Source organism: Papilio polytes, unplaced genomic scaffold (assembly GCF_000836215.1).
Source record: "Papilio polytes unplaced genomic scaffold, Ppol_1.0 DF823621.1, whole genome shotgun sequence".
Taxonomy (NCBI): domain Eukaryota; kingdom Metazoa; phylum Arthropoda; class Insecta; order Lepidoptera; family Papilionidae; genus Papilio; species Papilio polytes.
The window spans coordinates 722,095-744,831 of record NW_013525583.1 but is presented as its reverse complement, the minus strand read 5'-3'; the positions used below and the strand labels follow the sequence as shown (position 1 = coordinate 744,831).

The 22,737-nt window shown below is 32.7% G+C and overlaps 2 protein-coding genes and 1 non-coding gene across 3 annotated transcripts in view; 1 reads left to right on the top strand and 2 right to left on the bottom strand.

The window, feature by feature from the left end:
- Nucleotides 1-5,315: 5,315 nt before the first annotated feature.
- On the bottom strand, nt 5,316-5,387 carry Trnak-uuu. The gene has a single exon. It is a non-coding gene; the product is annotated as a tRNA-Lys (tRNA).
- Nucleotides 5,388-14,944: 9,557 nt separating this feature from the next.
- Nucleotides 14,945-19,981, top strand: LOC106104450 (D-3-phosphoglycerate dehydrogenase-like). The gene is made up of 7 exons (XM_013284506.1): nt 14,945-15,073; nt 15,558-15,709; nt 16,854-17,067; nt 18,443-18,575; nt 18,645-18,772; nt 19,328-19,430; nt 19,812-19,981. The coding sequence occupies exons 1-7, from the start codon at nt 14,945-14,947 to the stop codon at nt 19,979-19,981; spliced, it is 1,029 nt and encodes a 342-aa protein (XP_013139960.1).
- Nucleotides 19,982-20,647: 666 nt separating this feature from the next.
- The window catches only part of LOC106104449 (BPTI/Kunitz domain-containing protein-like), a 4,240-nt gene continuing 2,150 nt past the window's right edge, over nt 20,648-22,737 (bottom strand). The window contains exons 2-5 of the mRNA XM_013284505.1: nt 22,105-22,189; nt 21,775-21,887; nt 21,326-21,419; nt 20,648-20,771 (exon numbers count right to left, since the gene is read on the bottom strand). Of these exons, the coding sequence (XP_013139959.1) occupies nt 20,648-20,771; nt 21,326-21,419; nt 21,775-21,887; nt 22,105-22,189 (416 nt within the window). The remainder of the gene's footprint in view (nt 20,772-21,325; nt 21,420-21,774; nt 21,888-22,104; nt 22,190-22,737) is intronic.

Here is a 22,737-nt window from a genome sequence, read left to right as displayed (position 1 = left end):
GAATAATTCATATACCAGTATGTTTTCCCATTGCTAAATTATAATAACATTTGAATTTGAGTAAATTTTCCGCTACAATTTTTATAACCGATACACAACCACTACATTAATACACCATTTAAAATTACATTGGAAATTTGACGCATTAAGAAATTGTTACAAAACTGGACCTCCCTTCAGTGGGTTCATCTGTCCGATGAATACGGGTACGCGACCCCGAAGACCACAGCTGTCGCTAATCTCCCATCTCCTCGCCGATTAGCGACATCCTAAACCCTTTATTCCTATCAATTCTTTCCATCATATCCTTTCCCACATCCCTCTGTTGCCCACCCAGTGGCGACGAACGATACATCACAAGAACATCACAGTAGTAACAAACATCACAACATCATTGTCACCGGCAAATTGTGTACCTCGCCCGTTTGTAATTTGCCCTGGTTTGTAAATTCTCTGCAATATGTATATCGAAAAGGTTAATTCACACAATGTTATATTTCGACAATTTATACAGCTAACATTTCATTGGTAGGAGTTTTTAATTTTTTTAACACGCGGCAGTTTGTAATTCTTTTTAGGAGTTAGTAAATTAAAGCTAATGAAGTGTCATCTTTAAAAATTGTTGAAATGTAATAGAAATTATGTAACGTCAAATCGTGGAGTAATTCGTTCTATATGCAAGTTTTCCACGTCGTTTTCCCAGGGCAAATTAGAAACGGGCTGGCGTATATGTTTTGCCGGTGACATCATTATCACAAATGGATTAACGTATACATCACAAATATTTACCTCATAAACTAAGGATTAGTTATGTATGGTTATCGTGCACTTAAAAGCACTCTACCTAACTAACAGCGCCTCTTCTCGCGTGCGAACTGCGTGTGACTCTGTTCTTTTAAGTGCGTGATAACCTTAAATTTTGTTGTATGGTTTTAGCTATTTTTAATGACTTTTTACTCTTATTTACACGCTACATACACTCAGTTCTAACTGAACTGTCGAACTGTTCAGTTAAAACTGTGTGTCTGTTGGAAAAGTTTCATTTGTTGAGCTCCTCAGTTTATAAAGCTAAAGTAACATAGTAAAGAATCAATAAAGAAAGCGAAAAAGATATAACCAATGTTTAGCATATGGACTATTATTGCAATTTTAACATCACAATTTAAGATTTACCATTTAAACATTTAACATCACTTTTTGTGCAATAGATTTACACCAAATTGTGTTCATTATGTCATCCAAGTGGCCAGGGTGACGACGATCATATCATCACAAGATAAACATCACAATAGAAATAAATATTATTTTTCAATATTACAAATATGGATTAACAAACGTCATATTCTTTTTCATCATAGGTAAAGGCAAATGAAAGAGTCTCAATAGTAATATAGATATATTATCACACTATAGTAATATGATATAACCGTCACATTTTGAGTAATAAATCTACATTGTAATATATTTCATAATAGGATAGACACAACAAATATTAAGCATAATGAATAGTGTAATAATTTTAATACAATTTATAAATCAAGCAATTATCATCACAATGTAAGTAATGGGGCAATAATACAAGGAATATCTAACATCACATTATAGTAATATATTATGAACATCATAAAAAGCGCTTCCATCACAATTTGTTAAATAAATGAACATCGCTTAAACATTTCATCACAGATTATTTTTAATTACACAGTTCACATCACAATGTAAGTAATGGAGCAATAATACAAGGAATATCTAACATCACATTATAGTAAAATATTATGAACATCATAAAAAGTGCTTACCATCACAATTTGTTAAATAAATGAACATCGCATAAATATTTCTTCACAGTTTTTTTTTTAATTTACACAGCTATCATCACAATGTAAGTAATGGGGCAATAATACAAGGAACATCCAACATCGCATTATAGTAATATATTATGAACATCACAAAAAGTGCTTACCATCACAATTTGTTAAATAAATGAACAGCGCTTGAATATTTCATCACAGTTTTATTTAAATTACACAATTATGATCACAATGTAAGTAATGGGGCAATAATACAAGGAACATCCAACATCACATTGTAGTAATATATTATGAACATCACAAAAAGTGCTTACCATCACAATTTGTTAAATAAATGAACATCGCATAAATATTTCTTCACAGTTTTTTTTTAATTTACACAGCTATCATCACAATGTAAATAATGGGGCAATAATACAAGGAACATCTAACATCACATTATAGTAATATATTATGAACATCACAAAAAGTGTTTACTATCACATTTTGGGAAATAAATCAACATCGCATAAATATTTCATCACAAAAAAAGAAAAATTAGACCACTCTTAAGCATAATAAGTAATATGGGTATTTTATCAAAATCATGAAATTATACAGTTATCATCACAATGTAAGTAATGGGGCAATAATACGAGTAACATCTAACATCACACTGTAGTAATATATTATGAACATCACAAAAAGTGCTTACTATCACATTTGGTTAAATAAATGAACCTCGCTTAAACATTTCATCACAGTTTTTTTTAATTACACAGTTCACATCACAATGTAAGTAATGGAGCAATAATACAAGGAATATCTAACATCACATTATAGTAATATATTATGAACATCACAAAAAGCGCTTACCATCACAATTTGTTAAATAAATGAACATCGCTTAAATATTTATAGATAATTTGACAAGTCTTAAGCATAATAAGTAATATGTGTCATCACATTTCGAGCAATAAATCAACATAGCATAATTTTAGGATAAGGAAAATGACAAAATTATATGGCATAATAAGTCAAAATGGTTTTATATCACAATTTTAAAATCAACGAATTATCATCACAATGTAAGCAAAGGATTAACACAAGAAACAACTAACATCACATTTTAAAGTAAATGTTTCTTCATAGGATAAGGAAATAAACTCAACAAATCATGAGCATAAATAACAAAGGTTACGACAAGGTTATCACAATTTAAAAATCAAGTAATTATCATCACAATGTAAGTAATAGTACAATGACACGAGAAACATATAGCATCACATTAAAGTAATATATTATTACCATCAAAACAAATGCTTATCATCACATTTTTGTAAGAAATCTACATAGCAATATTGCATCGTCCGAAAAATAAAAATAGACAAATCTTAAGCGTAATAACTAACAGAGCCATTTTAACACAATTTTTAAAATCAGTTAAATATTTTATAGGTTAATATTAAAATTATTATAATACGTAATGGATAAATCATCACAAAATATATTGGAACTTATACAATTGACATTAAATGGCCAACAAATCAAATATTTGGCATCGCATTTTGGGTAGTAAATCGACCTTCACTTACCACATATTTTTAGGTGTATATAGTAGTGTGGTATACCAAAACAGGCTTAAGAAATTAAAAAAAAACAATTGTTAAGCATTAATACTCGTGGTATATAGGTTTTCACACATCTTACATAATTTGGATAATTATCATTGCAATGTAGCAACAAAGTAAAACACAAAAAATTAACATCACAATTATGGTGTCATGTGGTTATCACATCACACCAAATGCATAAACATATTATGTTTATCCATTCGGTCATGCATCACAACCTTAAAATCGGTACTAGATCTAAAACTTAAAATACTCATCATAAAAGTAAAGGATTAAATATCTCAATATTAGTTATAACATTTGGGTAGCACATAAATAATTTAAACAAGAATCTAACCTTAATTTAAAAAAAAAAAACAAAATCTCGCCAGCCAGAGGCTCTATTACATGATACGGCGCCATCTATCAGCTGAATTTTAAAACCACCTTTCAGAATTTCACGATATACTTGAAAAATACAACAAAATTTGTTACAGTGAATTTGATTTTAAATTATTTTTGTTCACTATTTTTTTTAATTTAGTTTGTCACGGTTCACTGAGTTCACTGTACATATGTATTTTGTGTCCATGCTACGTACCCTTTGACCTACGAGAAAGAATTTAAATATCACAGCAATCGTCGAAATCGATTTACCCATTTAGGGTCTAATCCAACACTATTGAATTTAAATATGTACAAACCCACATACATAAAAATGAACATACGCGAGAATATAACACCCTCTTTGTTGCTAGAGTAAATATATAACCCTCTTTTTTAGTTAGTTAATTAGTAGGTCTACATCGTCCAATACACAAACATCAACTGCTATTCGATCACAATTCTCCACTCACTAAATTTTAATGATCCATCTTGCTTGCACATGCCGTATTCTACTAGTAATTATTAATTGTAATTTTATATAGGAATGTACTATAATACTCAATTTAATTCTTTTTACTTCCGTATGTATTAGAAATAAACTTTATAATTAATAATGTGTTTTATTTTTATTTCATTAAAAACTGTATCTTCACATCGTGTTTTTATTCAAATGTTTTGGCCATTTTCCGATGTTGAAGAACGATGCTACTGCTATAAAATCGAATAAGAATTTTCTTTCACTTCCTTGTAACCTTAACCCATAATAAGCACAAAGATATTTATAGCATTGGTTGCATTTGAGTCAATAACGGGAGTCAAGGTGGAATATTGCTACGTATATTTGCTATCAATGTCAACAAAGATCAACAACGCTTCTTATTTCATGGTCCAAATATATGATATAAATTGCAACTAATCAGGGCAACTACTACATAATGTTTAATACAAAAAAGTTTTCGTTTGGTCCAGTTTTTTATAAAAAAAAGTAATAACATTAACGTTAACCCTATCTAATTTGTTTAGGATAATTAATAATTTTCACATTTTTATTTTTATTACGTTAAATGGGTATAATGTAAATTGAACACTTACAAAAATATTTGCTATACTATTATGCTAGGTTTATAATTAGGGGAGATATCCCCTAATTATAAACCTAGCATAATAGTATAACTATAATTACTTTACTGTAAATCGAAATGTTTTTCAGGTCCAGTATATTCCAGAAGTTAAATGAATGCCAAATTCGAACGCTTAAATATTTTCTTAAAGTATATAATCGTACTATCTTGACCGTATCGTACTATCTAGTTTCAAATGATAAGGAATAAATAATAAAATCAGTATTAAATCATTATGTTGAATAAAATTTAATAAGAGTTTTCTTTTATTACCTTTTACAGGATACAAATTAGAAAATATGAAAAAGATCTCAATTTGCTTATTAACTCATATATAATTAAGTCAAAAATATATAGTTTGTACCTTAATTTTTATTACAAAAATTTCCGCAACAAAAAGGTTTCGCCCGAACAGGGGGTTGAACCCTGGACCCTTGGATTAAAAGTCCAATGCTCTGCCACTGAGCTATTCGGGCTGTACCTTATATGGCAAATAAATTGTACGTATCCGTCATTTTTCACTAATAATTCGTAAAAAGTATGGTTAGTTTTTGAATTTCAAGACTTTATCTACATATTTCTCATATAAAAATTAGAATCCGAATGAATTGCAAAAAAAAAAATTCTGTCTTTAAATTTATAAACGTTTAAACGCTTATTAAGAGTTAAAATATTACTTAATTGTCATTCATAATACTATTTTAAATTAAGATCGTCGATTATTGTGTCGCATTTGTTTTCGATAGAGGCGTAGTTTGCACGTCGATATAGCAGTTCAAAATGGCTACCGAGTTATTCCTATTCATTGACGACTGTTTTACCGACCCTTATTGATTTGTCGCTTCTGTACTTTACGGTACTCTAATACGCTTACATCTCGATAGCTATCGTTATTATGCATGTTGTTTGTTAATTTTGAAATTATTGATGAAGTTAAGTTATGAATTGTAACTGTTATTTAAAAACATCTAAGTGATATGAAATGAGATATGTTGTACTAATATTATAAATGCGAATGTTTAGATGGATGGATGTTTGTTAGAATTTGTAGCCTAATCGGTTGAACGGATTTCGATGAAATTTGGTATAGATGTAGAGAATAGTCTGGAAGAACTCATGAGCTACTCACTTTTGTTTTCATCAAACGCGAACGGAGTCGCGGGCAAATACTAGTATGTTATAATGAAAAATATGGCCAGAATTTTACTCTAAGTTTACCAATCTTAATCATGGATAAGGGAAAGGTTTTCAGATTTTTTTGACGTGTTTGTAAGAGTCATATTGCCACAATATTAGTTTAGATCACAAGTATAACTTTGTGTAGGTAAATATGGTTATCAGCTGTGTCTCAAAGATTCCATAATGTGTAAGACGAGGTCATTGCTGCTTTTTATAGCATTGTATTAATAAATCATAATACATTTATTTTCATATTTGAATACAACTATTATAATATTGTTTTCCTTATTTACTCAACAATATTATTAGTCTTTAAAAGAAAGATTTGCTTTACAATTTTTTTAATTCGTCGCCTAAGTGCCTGTTCCACCAAATTATAGATTGTCTGACAACAATCCAACGTGTAAAATATGTGATGGAAATACCGTATATCTTACAGAGACGTCATTTTTATGCTATCTGCGCCTCTATCAGCCAATGGAGGGATAGGCCCTTAGTATTTAAAAAGTCCTATTAAACTTTACAATTAGGTTGTTTTTATTATCTTATAAAATCTTTGTTTAATTTCACAAGACTCTATCAATTTTGAATGCACAGTTAAATAAATGTGCTTCAATATACCATGACCAGAAAGCATCGATCAACAATAATAATTTGTATATGTACTCAAAGCCTGGAAGATAAAAAAACCCTCTCCATATTGCGTAAACATTTGAACGAGAGACAATAATGTTGTATGGATTTGAATGTTGGGCAGTAAAAGGGACGGATGAAAGGAGACTGCATGTGACAGAAATGAGAATGTTAAGACGGATGTGGGGTAACACGAATCGGTAAGAAACTAAATGAGTACATTAGTTTGAGAATAGCCTCAGTGGTAGTGGTAAGGAGAAAAGGTTAGCATGGTATGGGCATGTTATGAAGAGGGATGAATCGCATGTTACAGGGAGAACGTTAGTTATGAGTGTGGAAGGGTGCATCGGTAGAGGTAGACCTAGAAAGAGATGGATGGATTGTGTGAAAGGTGACATGATAAAAAAGGGAGTGAGACTGAGATGACGTATGATAGAGTTATTTGGAGGACAAAAACTTGTTGCGCCGACTACGGGAGTAGAAAAAGGAGGATGAAGATGGTGATTAAAAAGAGAGACAAAAAAGCTAATTAAATTGCCTACGCCACTAGATCAGGATTTTTATTTTCTTACTTAGAAATTAAACAATATTTTTAAATATATATTTATTAATGAAAAATACATATTATATAACACATAATTATAATATAAGCTTAATCGTGTGCATTGGCCGCCGAGTTTGACGCTCACTCATTGTCTGCAACATTGTCGCAGCGGCTAGCACCTCCTGGTGCAGCATCTGTAAATATAGTTAACTAATGTTAAATTGTGTGTAGAGTTGGTATAATGACGTCCCAATGGTCTAATCAAATTAATCAAAATAATTTCTAATCAAAGTGCCGATTAAAAAAAAATGTTACAATCGAACTAAAAGTTTAACAACACCTTGAGGACCAATTTACAATATATTTAGATGAATACTTACTAGGAGACGAGTCAATGACCCATAACACAGTTTCGCAATACGACTTGCTCTGTTTCGCAGTCGTAAATGGCGTAAGGCCGTTTACCTGGAAATAAACATTAATATGAATACGAGAAGCAAAACTTTGTGCACCTAAGGTAAAAATTCAACAGTGTTAAAGATAATATCGGAAATAAAAAAAAAATACCACTGCCAAAACACCTAGGCAAAATCATTATAGTCGTAATGTTAATTATTCAGATTATTATTCAGATTTAAATTAAAATTATTTTAACACAAGAATCAGCACAACGTTAATGTAATCGACCTGTCGTAGCTGTGTCTAGTGCTACGATGGTAGCTACGATGCTACGAGCTCGTTATAAAGAATGTCATAACGTATGTTACATTAAGGAGAACGACGTCATGTGTTCTAAAATGTTTCGGCGCTGAGTTTCAATAGTAACAGAATACTTTTAAACACTATTTATGGAAATTACATATATATGTATGTAAAATGGTAGCACGCGAAAGGTGATTGAAGTTAATTGCAAATAAATGTATCGAAATTGATTATGTCGTTAAAAATGTTATGCTTACATTCATCTTCATTACGTTCATTTCAATAGCAAAGTTCTTGACCACGTTCCCGAGAAGATCTAACGTTTTGGCCAACTTAGTGGGACCAACATGAGATTGTTCACGTATTGCTGCTTCCATGACATTTTTTGCTATCTTCATAGCAAATGCCCTTGCGTTAATGGTCACATCGTATACAGAGCCAAGTGGCGCGCTGCAAAATACAAAAGTCTCAGTATTAAAAAGTGCCTTGTTATGGCTTGCTTAGTGCTTACAAACTTATACATATACAAATAAAAATCCACGGGTTGACATCAAGATAAAATGATAAACGGTGTTGTTAAAGTAAGAAAAAATCTCAAAACTCTCAAAACCTATTTGAAAAAGATTTCGTAATTATTTATATCATCATCAGCTGATGATTGAGTAATGAACTCATTAGACGTCCTCATTAAGGGGTGCAGATCCTACCCTAAGTTGGGAGTGACTAATAAATGAAAACAAAACATGGTAAGCTAAAACGGCTTGTAGTATGTGACCAAAGCTATGTCTCAATCCCAGTAGTTAGTACTAAAGGATTCCAATTGTTTAGTTTCTTAATCTTATCTGATCATTTAAAGACTATCACTTACGCGGTGACCCTTAGTCCACGGTAAGGATCTTCATAACCAAACAAATTAACGGCAAATGCACCCGCGTTGGTGATCACCTTAGTGATTCCCTCCGTTACGTGCACGTCGATATTCACTCTCGTAGTAGACTGCTCTATCAGCTTCTTTTTAATCTTGAATAAATATAATATCAAGATTAGAGATATGGTTCGAAAACAATAATTAATCAGAGTAGTATCAAAGTGTAAAAGATGGAAATATAATCATAACACGTACCGGCGTTTTAGCAACGAGCGACTCTCTAAACAGAAATACCTTCACGTCAACTTTAATGCCATTCTTATTAAGAGTTTCCTTGTACATCGCTTCATCTTTGCCAGTGATCACGAGATCCAAATCCATTTTCTCACTTGAAAAGAAAAAAAAACGTTGAGGTTTTTTTATATAAACAGTCACTACATTTATTAATTTTAATTTAAAAAAAAAATAAAAACATGTTTTCAGTTAATTCCTACTATCAACAATATGTAACTCAAATTAGAATTCATCCGACATTTTGTAATGGCAGCGATGTTCTCTTATGTATTAGGATCCCTTATGTAGTGTATTATGTAGTGTATTTATTCTATTAATCAAGCCATTTCATTTGATACATATGTTGAAGTAGTTGTACAAAAACATGTCATTCGCCATTTTGTAATGGCGGCCATCTTGGATTTTTCGTAATGTATTTGATCCGTACTGCTGCACCAGAATTCCAGAAATCCCTAGTCTCTATACTAGAAGTCTCTATGTTTACTCTATTTTATATATTTACTACTTATTTCATTTAAAATCATGTCATACATATTTAATTTAAAGTTATCTTAACAAAATGTACCCATTTCTGAAGAATAAAACTCCAAAAACTCCATCCGTCTTTCATTTGTTTTTCATAAAAAAATGAAAAAAAAAAACAGTTATGGGTAAGAATCTCTTAACGTTCATACGAAATATACAAAAGAATACGAACTTTCTTTTAAAAATAACCTTGTACTTTACGTTCACAAAACTGTTATTTATTATTTAATCTTATAGTAAATTCCATTTTAAAATCAATACCAAAACCGTACATAAAATCCTAACCTAATTGTTTTGCATGAGATAACAACCGTTTTTTTTATTAAATAAAGAGAAACAATTTCACTCAATGAAATGCCTAATGTACTTACGGTTTCATCATTCTTCAAAAATTTCACTTAAACTTTCAGTTTTTCAGAAGTTGACTTGCAGCAGTCTAATTTCCGAGAGATATTGAAACAAAGTGAGACAATTTGCCTTCGCATGTAACATGGTCCTTTATAGGATGACCATATTGAACTTACGAAATTATAGGACTTAAAGCTTTCCAGAAACTTCCATCGATCGACGTTTCTATTTACAGTTATTTTTTGTCTCTGTTTTGTCAAATATATGGAACGAAATGTCAGTATTATTTGGAAAATTTTAATACAATTAAATTCTTTCAATGACAATGAGCGTCTGTGGCTCAGTGGTTTGAACACTTGACTTGTAATCTACAGGTCTTGGGTTCGAATCCCGCCCTGTACCAATGTGATTCTCGATTTTTCGAATTTTCATATGTACATACTCGTAATTTACCCGACGTTCTTACGGTGAAGGAAAACATCGTGATGCAACCTGCACATATCAGCGAAGAAATTCACAGATATGTGTGAAGTCAACCAACCCGCACTTGGCCAGCGTGACTATGGCCTATTCCTTATTAGGGTAGGCTCCGAACCCCTCGGTGGGGACGTATAGTGAGCTGGTGATGTGATGATGATGATATTCTTTCAGAATTATACTAAAAAGTACCGTTCATAAATAATCTCTACCGAATTATACGGCAACTAATATGCAACACCACGAAAATTGTTTCTTTAAATGTTAACATAAAGTAACTACTTGCATTTTACATTTTTGTAATATATATTTTCACTCCCACAATTTCTTTTAACTATTACGTAAACCGTCACTTAGTGTGTATTTGGTAAGCGATAATTTCTCTTCGAATAACTTATGTACTGATAAAAACAATTTTTGGTTCTGAGTAAATATTTCCGTACCAATATCATGGTGTCACGCTGTAAGTACTTGAAGCGATGTTTTTTCATGCACTGCGTTTTAACTTTAAAATGGTTGACATTGTTTTTGCATTGGATGTAGTTGATGATTGGTCAATATATGTTCGGTTAACATTTAATAGGAAAGTGTTTTCCTTAACAAATATATTAGTAACTAGCTTTCGTCTGCGACTCCGTTCGCGTGGAATTACAAGAAAGTAAGTAGCCTATGTGTTTTTTCCAGACTATCCTCTACATCCATGGCAAATTTCATTGAGATCCGTTCAGCCGCTTAAGCTACAAACTCTAACAAATCTTCATCCATCCAACTAAACTTTCGCATTTATAATATTAGTAACTATAAGATAATAAATCGTAAACAAGTTAATGAAGTGACATGTAGACTATAAAAATAGTACTGATCTGTTGTATTTGTCATTCAACAAAGGCTTGGCAGGAAAAAATGAAACTGAAACTTCAAAGCTAAAAGTAAAAAGATCAATTAAACATAGCCAGGTAGGCAACCATTTTTTCCCTTTCCACCCTTTACGTCAGAGGAATGTATGGGAAGGAAAAGTGGATTTGACGGCGGAGGACACGCATTGGAAGGGAAAATGTCCTCTTTATGTGTGTCGCCTCCTCCGTCTAGTAAGGGTAGTCAACGCATCTGCAATTGCGGATGTCTATGGGCAGCGGTCGCTTTCCATTTCGGTGGATTCAGGAGGCCGCTTGCTGGTTTGCCACCTTATATTATAAAAAAATGAGGAAATCTGGTGAGGGTAGGTCAAACTGGTTAGATCGCAGTCTACAACGGATGTGCATAATCGTGTGACCTCGAAAGCAAGTTGTTTTCATCGAATGCAGTCAATACGAATGATTTTAAATTGATGAATATTTTACAGTAAAGTGCGTCTTTAGATATTGCGTCACCAAAGGTCGTAAAAAAAGCACTGGTTTTGTAATTTGAGTTCGATCCCTGGTTCCAGGGACTAATGCGTTGTCCAACTTTTTGACCCCACCCTAACTAAGGATAGGCTATGACCTTTGTGTCTGTATGAATGATTTGTCAACATATATGTGCTGACGACAATTTTAAGTTAAAAAAAATCATAAATTCTTTACTCTATAAGTCAATAACAATACAAAATATTAGTTGCATTTCATCAAATTTTCAAGTAAAATAAGAATTAGGTAAGTATTTATTTGTCCATGTCATCTTTTGTACATTAAATCAAACACTGTTCGCGAAATGTAAATGGAGATGGTAAATTATGGAATACACAATGGAAACATTGGTTCTCAAGTTTGCAGCTTATTAGATATTTCTAACTTTTCCCGTTGGTTGCCTAGCAAACATCTAAGAATAAAATTTAGTGAAAATATGATAGGAACATTGTTTCGACCTCCGCGAAGTAGGGTCATTTAAAATCATAATTGTGCCTAAACCAGACAGTACCCTAGACTACTCTGCAATGTTACATCGTTAGTAACGAATTTCAATGTGGCATTGGGTAACATTTTCTTGTCTTACTTAGTCAGAAAACTTTGAGAAGCCAGGTATTCTTACTGAATCGCGCTATCAAAGTTTTTCGATTCGTTAGCATATATAGGTGCCGCGTTTCAATACTACTGGGGAGTCCGTTTCTACACAGGTAAGCGGTGTTTGTGGAGTTATTTAATTTCATACTCTTGTAATTCAGCTTGCAAGAGCACTGTTCACCCTAAGAAAACCCCCGCTGAACACAAAATGTGTGGGGTACGAGCATGCGTAGAGGTATTCCGGCACCTCGTCACCACTGCTGTAGAGGCTCTGACTCCCTTTTGTTTTTTTTAAATTGCAAGATATTGCATAATTCATATTTAGATGCTTGTTTTTCTTGACATAAGTAATAGCAGTTTTTAAAATTCAGAAAAATATTTATTGCACTCGATAGGATTGTTTTGCTCGTATGTAAATATCTGTCTACATATTCATAGGTAAGAGGAAAAATGATTCGCTTTCAGTTTGTTATCTATATCTATTTCTATATCTATATTAATATTTTAAAGAGGAAAGATTTGTATTTTTGGAAGGAGGTACTCAATTCGTCGATATTTTTTTTTATATATTGAAATAACTCAAAAACCACTGGGCGATTTTAAAAATTCTTTCACCATCAGAAAGGTGAGTAACATGGCTATATTTTATTACTAATGTTTAGGAACTATTAAAAAAAAGCGTGTTTCTGGACACCGGCGTAAAAAATTCACTAAAGTTTAACTTTTCTCGGCTGCCTAAACCGTTAGAGGTATATAAAAATGATGTATGAAAAAATTGTAGATCTCAAAAAGTTCTACAGAAAAGTTCGCGATAGCATATATCTATCTTTAACGGTTTTCTTACAATAACCACTTTTTTGTTTACAAAATGAATTAAAAACCGCACGCTATTTGCGGCTTTCTTTTATTCGTTTTCAATATTAATCCTTATCCAAATATATGCGTTTGTTATCAGGAGAATTTAATGTAGAATAAAATTGTGCTTTACATACATATATCGCGAACACAAACAATAAGGGTAACCGAAAAATCAGCTTACAAGCTACCGGGCTTAGAAATTGGGAATCTTGCATCGGTAGATTTCTGTTACTACGTTGATTACTACTAAGTTAATACTTTTGGTAATAGGTTGAAAAAAGGGTTAACGTTAGTTTTGAACTTTTAAATTTCACGCGGATGAAGTCGCGGGCAAAAGCTAGTTGAAAATAAATTGTTTCATAGAGTAGATTGAAGTAAAAAAAATCATCTGTCATTCCCATGCTTAATCTACGAGAGATAATATACTTACATACATTTACTCGTAAACAAATGCATGAGTAGTAATCGCTTCTTTTCAACGGAACCTCAAAGCTGATCTTGCGTTATATAAACGTTGCATTGTAGCGCAGCGAAAATCAACACCTAGTGTAGTGTGACCACACGACACAAATGTTCTTAATATCCATGGATAAATAGATTTATTACTTTTGTATGGTCATTTGTTTGGTAATTTTTAGATTTCTTTCCGTAACTTAATCATTACATTTATTAACATAAAACCTATGTACTCTGTATACTTAAAGATTATGTATTTTCTTGAAAAACCGTTATAAATAAACTTATTTTATATATTATAAATAAGTTTATTTATAACGGTTTTTCAAGAAAATACATTAATTTATTATGACGTCATAATAAAAAAAATTGTGTACAATTGTCAAATTCTCAATCGCAAATGTCAAAATTACCGATACATAATAGCCTTGCTTCCTTAATGGGTTTTATGGGGTTTTTATGGTCCTTATTGGGTTTTGTAATAAAAAAAGTATTATTCAAAAATGTGCTGTGATTACTGACATCCTACGCTACAAAGTAGTGTATATTTACGCTTTATTTATATTAGTTTAGATAAATAAATATTATATTTACGCAAATTCTACACGTTTTTACTAATTTTTTGTATTAACTTAATAAACCATTAAATTTTAATAACTGACTTTTGTAACTAAATTACAATTTAAACTAATGGATTTTAAAAATAGGTATAAATATGAATAGCGTGTCCTGATTTAAAGTATTATCTGTTGTATGGAATATGGTTACCCTACAAAGGACGTGTATTTATATTATCGTGTAAGACAATATTTCTCACGATTCCCTTAGACTTAGAGCTTACCTGTTGTGCTTTGGACGTATTAGTGTTATTTAATAATTGTTTGATTAACAGTTTGTGAGTTTTGAAATCAGAAGTGGTGTCCTTTCTGAATTGAAGTTTGAACTGTAAGCATTATTTTAAAAATTTTTAATTTTATCGTTTTTTGAAAAAAAAATGTACATTTTTTGTAATAAAATTGTGATTGATAGAGGTCATTTATTAAATGTTTTAAAACATAAAAATAATATTTTATATAAAATATTAAGGAGTTTTGAGCCTATTTCGAGATTTTTTAGGGAAAGTATTATAAGTTAAATAACTCAAACATTACTTATAGATATACGTTCACAATGGATATTCAATCGGTGCTGTTGATGGACTCCGTGGGTGGAAAAAGTGTAGAGATTCTGAAGACCCATGGATTTCATGTCACCATAAGAAAGTCTCTGTCTGAAGAGAGTCTGATCGCTAAGATACCAGTAAGTGTTTTCATTAAATTTCTATTGAACTTTACACTTGTAGAATATCTAAAATTCACAATTGAGGAAAATTTTATAGTGTTATTTCTTTTAAAATCAAAGCGTGTGGCCAGTAACTGTATTGTAGATTTCTCTTATTAAATCCTGCTAACTAATATTGTGCTTTTATCCAATAAATGGTATTTGTTTTTTTTTTTAATAATATGTATTTCTATATTATAAATGCATAACTTTAGGTGGATGGATAGATGTTTGTTAAAGTTCGTAGCCTAAACTGCTGAACGGAACTCGCTGAAAATTGGCATAGATGTAGCGCGTAGTCTGCAAGAACAAATAGGCTACTATTTTTTTTATTTCCAAGCAGACGGAATCGCAGGCGAAAGCTTGTAGATGTTATGTTGACTTTTAACATAGTAGTGACATCACCGTAGTGTAATGTAGATATTCTAGATGTAGGAATTGAGCTATTTTTTTTTTATTTTAGTACTACGATGCGTTAGTCGTGAGAAATAAAACTAAAGTTACCTTCAACGTGCTGAAGGCCGCTAAAGACCTGAAAGTGGTGGCTAGCGCTGGTGCGTACTGCAAAAACATCGATCTCTTTGCGGCTATGCACCGAAAAATAGGCGTTATCAAGTAAGTAACTTATTATATTAAGCCACCGGACTTAACTAGATTGTTCTACTGTCTGTCGGTACAGACGCTCAGCTCTGACTACTATTATTACTACTACTACTATTTAAACTGAACAGTCGGACTATTTAAGGATGAGGACATAAACCACAGAGGAAATAAATTGGTACAGAGACAAGGTTTTATATGAAACCGGCTGAGTCCGCTTCATTTGGCCAGTGGTTAATCACATAGGTATATACCGTGCTTGTAGTAAGAAGCTATCACTCTGTACGCTTTTCATCTTCTCATGTGCTATTAACTATGTGTGAGCAAAATTTTAACTGTACAGTGCAATAGACAGTTAAAGTTTTGCCTACACATGCAACGAGTTATTTAACTGAACAGGGCGTCTGTAGTGGGCTTTATGCCAATCAGACAAGCAGAAGCTTAGATTACTAATAGAAACTAGTAGTTTACAGTCTTTGGATTAAGATGTCAATGGATACCGAAAGACATTTAAGATATATATGGACTAGATATAGGGAATAACATTTCACCGATAACTTCTTTGTACGGTAATATCTCTCAAATTTGACACGCAGAGACTCTTCTCAATGTTTAAATTAACTATTAGTTTTTGATTTGTGACTATCGGATACCAGGTAGCGATAGTTTTTTTTTTTATAACATAAGGTGGCAAACGAGCAAGAATCCACCTAAATCCGCCAAAATGGCGAAGCAAACGCTGCCCGTAGACATCCGCAATTGCAGATGCGTTGCCTGTTTTTATCTGACGGAGGAGGAGACGCACATAAAGAGGATATTTCCCCTTCCTATGCATCTCCTCCATCGTCAAATCCACTTCCCGTTCCCATCCTCTCCTTATAAGAAAAGGGTGGTAAAGAGAAAGGAACTTAAATTAGGCCTCCGGCACCACACTCATCAGACGAAACACGGAATTGCTTCCATTCACGCCTGTCTTCTGTGTTGTCGTGGTATTACACGGAGCATGCTGGCCCATTCGCGCTAAGATGTTAAAGCGGTATTACCACTGTTGTGCTTGCAGGCATATCCTAATTGTATCCATAACTGTACAGTTACATCAATAACGCTAGGAGTTACATTAGGTCAATTATGGTCTGCATAAAGTAAATCATGTGTGCAGTTCACCGACGACCGGCGAGGTGAGCATGTGCGAATTCACGTGTGGTATGGTGTTGGCGCTTGCTCGGAGGATGGTGGAGATGCCTAACAAATTGCTCGATCTCCATAACGTGCTGTACCTCGGCGGCGAGTTGAACGGCAAGAACCTCGCCTTAATCGGTTTCAGCGATGTTGGTAAACTCGTCGCAGAACGCATGAAGGCCTTCGGGATGACAGTACGGATGTTTTGCTTTAAACTTACCCTGTATTTCCCCAAAATTGTACTTAGACACTGTTTTATTAAACACACTTTTCACCTTGTTCACGCCGTTGATTAAATAATATGGACGTCAACGAGGTTATATGTTTTATAGACTTGTAAGAAATAGTATATTCGACAATAATCCGAATACCGAATATTCTACGAGTCCCGAATGTAAGGACGTATAAAAGTATTTCGCCGAATTTTAGTGCTAAAACTTATAGACACGTGATTTGTGTACAAGCTTAGATGGTGGAAAAAAAAAGCAGTAAAGATCGTAAAAATTAACCTTCCTCTTCTAAATTTTGATTACGAAAATAATGTATAAAAAGACTCTTATCTTCTATAATACACAAGGTATGTATGTGTTTGTATCTGTTTGTTCTGTTATGTATCTGTTTTATGTACCAACAATTTGTTGCTCGCGACTTTCTCCGCGCAATATTAAAATAAAAAAATAGCTTAAAATATGTCAGCTGCCCTTCAGTGAAAAGTCCGGTCAAAATTAGCCCCAGTCTTTTCAGATATAACCCGGAACAAACGCGATTTGCGGACACACAGGGAGACAAACAAAACATTTTTTAAATGGTATTTTTGTTATCAGAAACGCAAATACATCATCTTCCTGAAATATGGAATTTTTCTTTTGATATTAAAACAGATAATCCAATTTTATTGTGTATAGATAGATGACTACTTAAATGATTATAAAAGAAATGCAAACATGACTAACACGTAATGATTGTTTGTTAGTTTCTAAATTGTCTCACTATAATAATGTACTACTTAAGTATTCGGTATTCGGCTGTAAAAAAAAGCAGCCGAATAGATCGAATGTAGAATAGGACCGAATATTTGTTGCAAGCCTAGTTTTTACCATTACTATGTATCAACACACTATTTTCGGAAATTCATTATTATTTATTACTAGCTTTCGCCCGCGACTACGTCCGCGTGGAATTAGAAATAACGAACGTGAGTAGCCTATGTATTCTTCCAGACCTATCCTCTACATCTGTACCAAATTTTACCGAAATCCGTTCAGCTGTTTAGGCTACAAACTCTAACAAACATCCATCCATCCATTCGTCCATCTATCCATGTAAATTTTCGCATTTATAATATTAGATTCAATCGGATTTCGCAATCCTACATATGTATTTCAATAATCACGATTTATTAAACATACACACAGAATGGTATTCAAGGTATAAAAGGAGTTGATGTCTGTTTAAGCTGAAACCTATTGAAAACACTGTCTAAGTTATTTGTGGCCAGATGTGTCTGTCATTATGGTATTGAGTTTATTTTTAAAGCAATGTTATTTTTATGATTAACTCTTTGTACAGATAATTGGCTGGGACCCGAATGTCCCGGCGGAGAAATTCGAAGACTTTGGAATGACAAAGATGGCTATCGACGATATTTGGCCCATTGCTGATTACATTGTGCTTTACACAGCTCCTTTTAAAAATTCTTGCGGTAAGTTGTAATTTATTATAAAAAAATTTATTAATTAAAAAAAGTTGTTAAACGTTAAATTGTTCACAGCTTTTATCGACTTTGATATGGTGAAAACATGCAAGTGGGGCGTAAAAATAGTGACAGTGGGTAATATCGACCAGATCAACATGCGTGATTGGTTAAAATTTGCGCACGATGGACTCGTCTCGGGACAAGTTAGTGTTTTTTATTATTCCCACTTTTCTAGAACGATTTCAAGGAGAAACATACAAGAAAAACATTGTATCGTCCTAAGTAGGCAGATTATGTATGTACATACATTAATACATTTCAACCCTCATTGACGTCAGAAAAAATTGATAATCCGACTGAAAACATCCGACGTTACAAAAAGCAAGTTAGAGCGAGTGAGATCCGAACTAGACATTTCACTATTTTCATAGAAATTTAATTCTCACGTCCACTGTAGGTGTTTTATGCCAATGCTACATAACCTATGATACTGGGGAGAAGTGAACAAATCGATTCAGTCGCTCGGCTGTTGTCTGTGACATTGGGATTTACATGCATACAAATCCATATAAAAACAATCGCAGAATCAGGCGGTGTTTGTCACGTAGCAAGGTACGAAGTGGATAAAACGCAAATCTTCGCGACTGTACATAAAAACAAACTTAAGTAATGTGCATACTTGTGAGGAACATTATCCTCTTAGCCACTCGGGTAAACAAAAGTATAGATTATTCTAGAATTGTTTTTTAACATTACAGGTAGGTGGAAAAGCGTTTGATTTGTATGAAGAAAATGCTCGTAGTGTGATGTCGAAATATGAGGTCTTTAATCATCCCAATGTATTATGCACAGTGCATCTTGGTAAGTTATACCGTGAGTAAAATCTGCCGAAACGGCTTTCCAAAAGCGTGTCTGTTTCTTACAAGAATATAACAGAAATGTCATGTTGTCGTAGGATTATTTTGGCAGTGACAGCTCTTGTTTAGATTGTTAATATCAGTTGTTGATTATCAGTTTACGAACTGTCGAATTAGCATCCCTGTTTTTTTTTATTTGCTGTTGCGATTTACAAATAAGGAAACATCTTATGAATTATGACTTGGAGGTCGGTAGCTAATGATCTAGATGGGATTAGCAGGGCTGTGATTAAATCGTTATTCAATTTTAAAAAAAATTGAAGTTCGATTTGAAATTGTCGGAATTTACTATTTGATGGTAACATTTAGTGAGAGTTGTTAACAGGTGTGGAGACGGAGGAAGCAATACAGCGTGGTGGACAGGAAGTGGCGGAACAGCTCGTGAACCTGGCCAAGCCCGGCACCTTCGACACTAAGTTGAATATCGTCGTGCCCTTTAACACGGAGAAAACAGAAGATCGCGAGATATACAAAAACGAGCATTTCGTTATTTAATTTTTTCAGTTAATTTGTCAATATTTTATGATTTCATTTGCATTTTCGGTAAAAAATTTAATTAACGTGAATGTTCTGTAATGCGTTTAAGCTACATATAAACTTATTTTGTAATTTTTATAACATTTCTTTTTTTTATATGTAAAATTAATAAAAAGCGGTTTTACCAAAAAGTGTTTCATTTTTAGTTATTTAAAAATTTTCCTGGTGTTTTACTAGTGTGCAGATTACTGCAACATGCCTTAAATGTACATGCCAAAAAGGAAAGGTAGTGTGCTGAAGCGAAAACTACTTCTTTACAACTTTTGTATATCATACTAACCTTATATTATAAATGCAAATGTATGGATAGACGGACGGATGGTTTGTTAGAGTTTGTAGCCTAAGCGGCTGAACAGATTTCAATGAAATTTGTTATAGACGTAGAGGATAGTCTGGAAGAACACATGAGCTCACTTTTGTTTTTTTCTTTAATTCCACAAGGACGGAGTCGCGGGCGAAAGCTAGTAAAATTATAAATTCGACTGGAAATGACGTATACACTGCAGCTGCAATGATTTGCACGAGACTTTGATATTTGAGAATATTTAGGATCCCGATCATTTATCTAATTCGCGCGAAATAAAAGGCGTTTGTATTAAGTCACAATTTTTTTATTTGATACAATCATTCAACAAGTGATCGACATCGTTTAGTGCAGATACGACTGTTATGAAATCTGTTCAAATTGCCACCACAACCGCTGTAAGAAAAACCTTTGCAAGTCCTCGTTGTCATATCGAAGTACCACCTGTACAAAATAATACATTTCAAACTTTGCGAATTAATAAAATTTAATTGCCTTTATTTTCATACTAGCTGTTGTTCGCGACTTCGCCCCCGTGAAATTAAAATATATAGCCTATGTTACTCACAGATAAATTATCTTTGTAATGGTACTGAATTTTTAAAATCGGCCCAGTAGTTTTTTAGTTATTTCGATACATAAATGAAAAAACTTTCCTTTTTATAATATGAGTATAGATAAATAAAAATAAATTCATATTACCCATATTGACTATCGGTATATAATTTGTAATCTAAGAAATGGCTTCACTTATTTACAAAAGTACCATCTTTTATGGAAGGTGACTTATTTTTTTATAGAAAAATGCTAGATATTATGCATGATGATATTTAGTTAGATAACCTACGTAGGTTTGTTATCCCTATAATAATAAACATATATTTTGGCGTTGCAATTAAACTGAGGTTTTATAACTTTAGATTTCCTGTGTCAAAACATTGATTTACAATTATTCCCAGCTTTAAATAACCGGAAAAAAAAGTCGGATATTTACTTACATAGGATGATAACTGTTACACCTGCCAAAATCAGGTTGCAGTCTGCAAGATATCTCAAATGGAAGTTTGTAATCGATTGGGTCTACACCTGACACTGAAAATAATTAAGTATATTAAAATTTTAACACTTATATTTTGTATCCGCAACAGAATACTCCAGAGCGCAATTGCTATGTTTTTTGTGCAGGATGAGAAAGCACGTCAGCCTTTCAAATTCTTGAAAGATTCTAGATATTCATCTAAGTTTCATATTATAATTGTTTAGACCATCGTCTTAACATTATAAATACGTAAGTTTGTATGAATGGGTGTTTCTTTATACATACGAGTAGTAACGGAACAGAACGGCTCAACGGATAAACGTAAAACCATAACTCCAAAAATACTAGTAACTAGTAAAACACATTAGAACTACAAAAATTAGATAATAAACAAAGCTGCGTACATACATCGACAAGTGCTGTGACATGTTTTTATAGATTTGAATTGATTGAGATTGTATTCACAATTATTGCCGAAGGAACCCGCTCTGCAATCCTCTAATTTGATGTCAAAATAATACCTGGAAATGACAATTTTGGTTCGAAGGAAACAATTATTATTTCAGCTTGGACAGTTAGGTTCAGTCTGACCAAATTGTAAATCGTCTGATAACAATCCGTGTAAAATGGACGGTGGAAATATCGGATTTTGTTCCTTTATCTGGCAGTGACATTATTTTAAGCTATCTTAGTGATTGAAGCTATGGTGGGACAGACTTTTAATCTTATGTTACTCACCGAGGTACATTATATCCGCTTTTATTACAGTCATATGCATTGGGCTGCAATTTACATAGGACTTCGGGATTATAGAATATGAGATCTAAAAAATACAGGATTATAATAAAAAGTGATAGTAGATCAATAGCTTATCTAGAAAATGCCTAACACGTAAACCTAATACGAAGTGATTTAATCAGACTTTGGAACAGAATTTCAGATGCTTCAAGTTTACGATGTACGAACGAAAATGTAGTTTGAAAGTGTAAAACTATTTTGTTTTATGGTAGTAAGCGATTCCGAACTAAAATGCTTCAAAATTGTAACTTTTTTTACTTATTATAATTTGCTGGTGAAAGTTAAATGCAAGAGAAATCTTAAAGCGCTTAATATATTCATTATAATATGTGTTCCAACCGACGCCGCAATATTCCAAGTTGCTGCTAACTAATGAAGACTATTTTAGTGCGATTACTTTTAAATTATTTACAGTAATTTGTTATGTACTTAGTTTATCATCAACTTGCCCTTATCCCTTATGGAGGGTTGGCACAGTATGTGCTGCTCTTCTATACATCTCTATCAGCCGTCATATCTGAATCCACTCCTTTCTAAATCATAACCTCTTTCACATAATCCATCCATACTTTA